This window comes from Triticum aestivum, chromosome 2A, assembly GCF_018294505.1.
Source record: "Triticum aestivum cultivar Chinese Spring chromosome 2A, IWGSC CS RefSeq v2.1, whole genome shotgun sequence".
Classification (NCBI taxonomy): domain Eukaryota; kingdom Viridiplantae; phylum Streptophyta; class Magnoliopsida; order Poales; family Poaceae; genus Triticum; species Triticum aestivum.
Window position 1 is genome coordinate 435,150,084 of NC_057797.1, and position 7,272 is coordinate 435,157,355.

General features: G+C 52.3%; 1 protein-coding gene across 1 annotated transcript; it reads right to left on the reverse strand.

The window, feature by feature from the left end:
• Positions 1-4,580: 4,580 nt before the first annotated feature.
• On the reverse strand, positions 4,581-6,186 carry LOC123188915 (uncharacterized). Its single transcript, XM_044601193.1, has one exon. The coding sequence runs from the start codon at positions 5,791-5,793 to the stop codon at positions 4,825-4,827; it is 969 nt and encodes a 322-aa protein (XP_044457128.1). The 5' UTR covers positions 5,794-6,186; the 3' UTR covers positions 4,581-4,824.
• Positions 6,187-7,272: the final 1,086 nt, after the last annotated feature.

Genomic DNA, 7,272 nt, shown 5'->3' on the forward strand with positions numbered 1-7,272 from the left:
TTCCGGATGCGATAAAATCCCATTGATTGATCAACAGTTTTCTTATTATTTTCCTGTGGCCATAATCATAATGGCGTGCACGGCAACATAGTAGTGTTGCCTTTTTGCTGACCAATCAAACGAAAAAAGCTTTAACTATGCAAGATTCAGCCGACGACTCCTGAAAGCATCAGCAACATCCTTTTCTCGTGTCTCTCGTTCCAATCAGCGACACGAGCACCGCAATGCAAATATCTCTCTTGTTCGATTCTGCCCCTAATCACCTACGTAGCTAAGCACAGTCTGTCCACTTGACACTCACAACCAATCACCCATGTACAAATCTCCTCATGAAATGATTGAGTCTTTGTTAGTGCAGCAAGCGGCATCATATGCCCTGTCTGCTGTCCGCAGCCAACGAACGGGCTGGAGAGAGAACCAGCGGAAGCACTGCCATCAGTACTCCACGGGATTGTTTCAGATATCTCTTCCGCTCTAAAACGACAAGAATTTGTTCATGCCAACTCTAAAATGCAATCTTAAAAGGCCCCATTGCTGAAACCAAACTCTAAAAGGCACCCGTCACAGAGAACAAATCCCAGAATCTGCCCAAACCCATTGCCTGGGACATAATCATATTCAGTAGGTTGTTGGCATATATGGGCTCAAAGAAACGGGGAAAAAAATCAGAAGAGAAGTTCAAAATAAAAGCACTTGGAAATTCATGCTCAAGCAAGATCTTGCACTTCGTGAATACACGATCAAGCAGAAAATTTTGACAGCTTTAAAGGACTAGATTTGGTCTCACCTAGGGTCATGACACCAGACGATCAACTTTTTTTATATCAATTGATGATCCCCAAAGCTGGAATTGGATAAGTTTATGTTGCTTTCTTTTATTTTTGTTTCTTTTGCATGTACATATTATTTTAGTTATGTCTATAAAAATACCGTAGAGCAATTGTTTTACGGTTTGCGGCTCAAAAGAAAAACAAAGCCCCACGACGACAGTTTTGTGTCGTCAAAAAAAGGAAATCAAGACATGCATATACAGCAGTGAATATGTATATCAAAAATGCAATGTTGACCAAACTCTAAAACGCACCCATCACAAATAAATAACAATGCCGGCATCTTTTGTCTGGTCATAAAAACTTGGCGCTCATATACAGCAGTGAGTAAGGAGTATATATGCTATCAAATGAATGACAAACCCAGTAAGTTTTATGAGGACAAAGCAGGTTACAGCTTCTATATCATTCTACGGAGGGACATATCAAAACCCACAACACTTTTAACTTACTTCCTGCAACAAATCATCAGTCACAGCTATTTTCCTCTAGAAAAAAAACTACCGTAGTACTAACTAAGGCAGTCCAGATGTTTACAATACAAAATCACTAATCAGATGCCAATGAATTCTTACTTCTTGCAGGTTTCGTCCATCATGGGCACCCTAAACTGATTAATAGCACATGTGATAGCCTTTTTTTAGTGGAGCACATCTGATATCTGAATTATAGTACTACAGAAGACTCATAGCATCACAGCGTGTTAACCATATTAGTCACTCACAAAGAAAAGCCTATATTATAGTCATTTTCCAAAGTAGGACATCTTTTATATACTCCTCCTAAGAGTATGTGCTTCCACTTGTTCAGTACTACACCTCTTAAACAAACCTGCTTATATATGAAAATTACCAAGATGAACAGTGGATGCACGTGCTCTTAGGAGGAGTATATAGAAACTAGATTATATATGGGACGGTGGGAGTATATATGAAAATTATCTAAAAACTAGATGATACACCCTGCGTTGCTATAGGAATTAGTTGTGATATATTTGGGTAAGAGATAGTGGGATAAACTATTTAGGTGGGATAATGAGGTGGCATGTGTGCATTTTGCGAGAATTAGAGATAGTGGGATAACTATTTAGGTACTACTCCCTCCGTTCCGAATTACTTGTCGCAGGTATGGATGTATCTAGATGTATTTTAATTCTAGATATATCCATTTATATGACGAGTAATTTGGAATGGAGAGAGTAGTATATAGGATGTACCAATGATATTTACCATAGTACTACTAATAAAGTATACTAAAATGATAGAGAGAATAATTAATTCATCCGTGGTGAAGTGCGTTTGAAAAGCTTGAGCTAACTAATGAACGTATATCCCCGCGGGCGGCCCGGGCGAAACCCTAGCCGCCACACCAGCCCCCTCCCAGATCTTCCCCTCCCCTCGCCGCCGCCGGCAAGCACCGCCGGGCAAAGCCCGCAGGGCGTCGGCGGCGACGGAGCCTCCATTTTTCCCTCTCGCGAGGCCAGGGTAGCGCGGGGTCTCTCGGCCAAGGAGAGGAGCGGGGGCGCGGCGAGCAGGAGCGGCGAGCGCGGGTGGCGCAACGAGCAGGCGCCGACGGGCGCGGTGGGCGCGACGCGCAGGCGCGGCAGGCGCGGTGGCGCGGCGGGCGCAGAGCACGGCGGGCGTGGCGGGCGGCGAGCATGGCGCGCACAGCGGGCGCGACGTCTGCGGACGCGTCGGCGCGCTACGGGAGGCCGGGGCGGCCCCTGTGCGGATCTGGCGCATTCGCGCGTCTTGCGGACCTCATCGTGGTTGTGCCCGATCTGGTGCGCCCGCGCCCGGATCTCTCTGCCCAGGTCGCGCTGGTGGTGGTTGTGCGGTGGGGTCGGCGGCAGCTGGCTGGATGGCGGCGAGGCGCTACCCTTCGGGAGCTGGCAGAGCTGGGGGTGTGGCGGTTGTCGGTGTGCTGGCTGGCAGTGCCCGGAGCGCGGATCCGGGGATTTTGGCCCGAATCTGGTGCGTCGTCGGCGTTGGCCGGCGTCCTTGGGGTGCTCACGGCAGGGGGTGCAGCGGTTGTCTCCGGATCCTTGCGTGGAGCGTAGCAGGATGGAGGGTGTAGGTGGTGCACCGACACTGGCGGGGGCGGCGGTGCGAGCGCAGCCATGGCGGCGGCGGCGCTGCGAGGCCTTGCCAGGAAGGGTCTTGGCGGGCAGCGGGCGTTCGGTTGCTGCCGTGTGAGGCGGGCGGCGATGCCTCGGCGGTGTGGGTGCCGGAGTGTGGTCGGAGGTGCGGGTCATATCCAGTCTGGTGGCAGTCCCCTGGCGCGGGTGAAGGCCACCGTGGCGGATCTGGCTTTGCATCGCTCGGTGGTTGCTGCGGCTCCTAGTCGATGTTGAAGGTGATGGCTTTAGGCGTGCTCCCTCGGCAGTGAGGGGGGCTTCGATGGCAAGTTGTTGCGGTGGCGGCGGTGCGAGACATCCGATCGGGACTGGGTCTGGATCTTGGAGACGTGGAGATGTGCAACGCTACGGATGAAAATCTTGTTCGGTTGTGGCCGGACCAACGTTGATGGCACCTGTGGGTGTCATTCACCTTCCTGAAGGCTTCGCCGAGTGCAACGCTATCTTCCTCGCGACCTCGTATCGGCAGCTGTCTCCGGGGCGAAAGCCTTGATTCGTAGGATTGGCATGATGCAACGTCTTTGAGGCTGTTACTCTGTTGGGAGCATTGTGCTGGGAGACTCGAGGTCCCATGATGCACTCCTCCGGTGTTCACCGCTGCCTGGATCTTTCTCCTCCGGCGCCATGTACGGTCGTCGCTGGCTATTCCAAGGAAGCTGGAGTTGCTATTCTTCGGAGGTCTTCAGTGTTGGCTGAGACGCGGCGAGGGGCTCGGTGTTGGGTAGGCATTTTGTGTCGTAGTTGTGTTGTTGTGTTTGGTTGTCCTTGTACTAACCGGGTGTGGAGTTGGTCGCCTTCGTTGTTCGCAACGAGTGGTAGACGTTGTTGTATGTCTTATTTCTCTCCTTCTATAAAGTTAAGGTACGCAATTTGCGTACCCTGAAAAAAAAAACTAATGAACGTATTACTAAAAATGATCGTATATTATAATAACTTGCCGTCTTTACATTTTTCAAGATGCAACTGGTCAGCCAAAAATAGCATCAGGTTCCAGGATACAACTAACCTAAAAGTAAAGCAAACCCTGGAATCCTGGATGCCATAATACAGCTAGTGGTTCCTAACTGAAAGTAGCAATGGGCATATAGCATGCTCCTAGATCTCCCATAATGATTTCAGCACTCTCGTGCACATCTACAATATTAATGCAAAGTGGCTTTGGCTAACTGAATTGCACCTAGCAGCATCTTGTTAAGCAACTTGGCACAGACCCATGACACCAAACTGCAACAAGAGTCTCCCGCAAGTTGAAGCTGCCGAAGAAGAAACTGCGAATCTACTAATGCAGGAGTAAATTAAACAGCAGCGGTGAAGTGCGTTTGAAAAGCACAGGTGCATTATTGAGGGGGAGCAATCACCAAAGCAAGCAACTCTGCAAAGCACAAGCGCATAAATTGAGGAGGAGCAGTCACTAAAGAACCCGGTGGATGCATTCAGTATCTGGGGATTGAGCAGAAATCGGGTGGAGTTGTGAAATTTTACCTATATTTTGGAACAAACCGCGATACTAATATATCATGCCTCAATTTGTCATCAGCTATATTATTTGCATTCGCCGAAAAAACAAACATCATGTTACTCTGTCCATTAGAGATGATAAGAGAGCTCTTGAATAGTACTAGGACATGGACTAATAAGCATACAAAGAAGAATTGGTAGCAGTGGTGGATAACATGACAATTGACAAGTTACAATTTAGAAAGAGCAATCGAATCCTAATCCCGGTGGGAAGTGCAGAATTTGCGTTGTTCGCTTTGCCGGCAAAATCTGCATTTTCCACCGCGCTTGCTAGCAACAATTTCCTACTTACAGTTACAGGAGCACACTTGCAGTAGAATCTAGAGGAGAGGATAGCGGCTACTTGTGAGCAGCTGCGGTGACATCGGCAGGGAGGTCCTTGACTCCGACCAGCACAATCTTCTCGTAGACGATGTCGGAGGAGGACGGGTGCATGGGGTACTCCACCGGCGCGACCGGGCGGCGCTTCCCCATGGAGTACCAGACGAAGAGCACGACGAATGTGAAGACGGCGCCGCACGCGGCCGCCAACAGCAGCGAAACCCAGGGGTAGCGGTTGCCCGGGGGAGCGCGGGGGAGGCGGTGTGGCAGCGGCGTGGTGAGCGATAAGCCGGTGGGATTGAGTGGCTGGGAGTGCATGAGGTAGGGAGGCCCGTGGTTGGCCCTGAAGGCCCAGCTGAAGAGGCTGCAGTTGGCGTGGGAGGATGCGAATCCGGCGAGCATGGGCTTGGTGCTGCGGAGGAGGAGGGCGGAGTGGAGATGGAGCGGGTGGGAGAGCAGCGCGCGCGGCGGCTTGGGGAGGCGCGAGGCAGAGAGACGGACCTGGAGCGTGGCGGATGTGGCGTTGTAGTCTATCCATGAATGCAGCTTTTTGGGGATGCCGCGGGGGGCGGTCTGGGCGGCCGTTTCACCGGCGAGGTCGATTTGGACTCGGATGTGGCTGGAGTCCGCGGCGGCGAAGACGACGGCGAGGGCGTTAACGGCGGGCGAGGGCGCGGCGGGCGTTAGGAAGAAGGCGATGGAGGCGGCGTGAGATTTGGGGCTAGGGTGGAGAGAGAAGGAGAAGTAGGTTGAGAAGCCGGTGGCGACGGGGGCCAAGTGGATGGGTTTGTGGTACTGTACCCGGGCGCGCGGGGAGCGCATGGAGATGTCGCCGGCGGAGGTGGCGTTGGCGCCGGTGAGAGCGAGCTGCGCGATGGCGCCGTCGCCAGGGAAGAAATCGAGGGCGAAGGAGGAGGACTGGCGGGCCTTGCCGGCCACGGCGGCGGACGGCAGGAGCAGGAGGAGGAGCAGCAGGTGGAGCGGCATCGTCCCTCCTAGTCCTGGCACGGGGAGAGTGGTGAGAGCCGTCGATCTTGCGTCGCCTGCTTGCTTGGCTTCTCACCCTAGCTCATGTCGACTTCAAATTCCTTGCTTCCCCAGGCCCAGATAGATAGATTTACAGTGGAGTGAAGTGGAGTAGATTGGCGAAAGGGGGCGTAGTGGGTGCTGCCGGAGCTAGCTGGTCGCTTTTGTTCGCTCGCTCGCTAGCTTTTCCCCTGTCCTCCCGTTGCTTTCCCCTCAGCTCTCTCTCTCTCTCTCATCACTTGTCACTCACTCGGGAGGCTCACCCATTCATTCATTCATTAATGGGGAGCGGTGTGGGGCGCGTGTTCCACTAGCAGTGCAGAAGCAGCAGCGTGTCATTAATTAAGCTGCAGGAGAGGAGAGGGCAAAGCACAAACACAAGAAACACAACAAGAGTCAGTCAGTGGCAGCAATTCCAGCGCTAGTTACGACTCCACCTCCACCGGGAGTAAAATACACGCATCCGGCCTTCCTCCGAAAAGAAATACTGTACGCATGCGTGCGTGCACTCTTTTTTCGGTGGTCACCACGTCGTTTAATCACCTCTAGCTCCTCAAAAGAGAGAAAAATGTGCCATACCACCCAGCACCATGGAGCCAAAAGCCGTGCCATCACCAGCCTGCCGGCCTGCTACCATCACTCTCTCTACCCCCAAAGCGATAGGTTACACGATCTTATTCCAAAGCACAACCCCAAATCGTCGGCTCGCGTCCGTTTAATGTAATCGAACACCAACCGTGACCCAACGCGTGGAAGCAAATAGACAAATGTTCGTTTTTGACTCATTTCCGGCCCAAGTTTGGGTCACGTTTGCGGCCGAACGGACACGCGTGGACAGGCGCGACGCATGCCCTTGTCTGCCCCTGGCCCGCCGTCGTTGACATAACCCCTTTTCTTCCCCTTTCCTCGCTCCGCCCTTGGCCCCTCGCCATCACCGCCGCCATGCCCGTCGTCCATCTTGCTTTGCTCATCGGTGGAACAACCCCTTTTCTTCCTCCCCTATCGTTGCTCCGCCCTCCGCCTGCGGTCGTCCATCTTGCTGCCTACCAACGGGCTCGACCCTTTCTGGCCGCGTCTCCACCACGACCGCAAGGTACCATGGATAACGGAGATGAGTACTTCTTTCACAACTTCATTTGTTCATCAGATGATTCGTCCTCGAACGATGAGCACATAGTGGTGGCAGCATTGGTCGTCCATGACCACATCAGTAGAATGCGGCCTCGGTTTAGGGGATCAATCCCCGGCCATGCTCCGTCCTTGAACCGCACTCTACAAACCACATCAATTTCGTCGCCACTTCCGAATGAGGAGGCATGTGTTCAATCGTATTCGGGAAGGATTGGTTGCATATGACCCATACTTTGAATGCAAAGAGGATGCCCTTGGGAAGCTTGGCTTCTCTTCTTACCAGAAATGCACTGCAGCTGCTCGTATGCT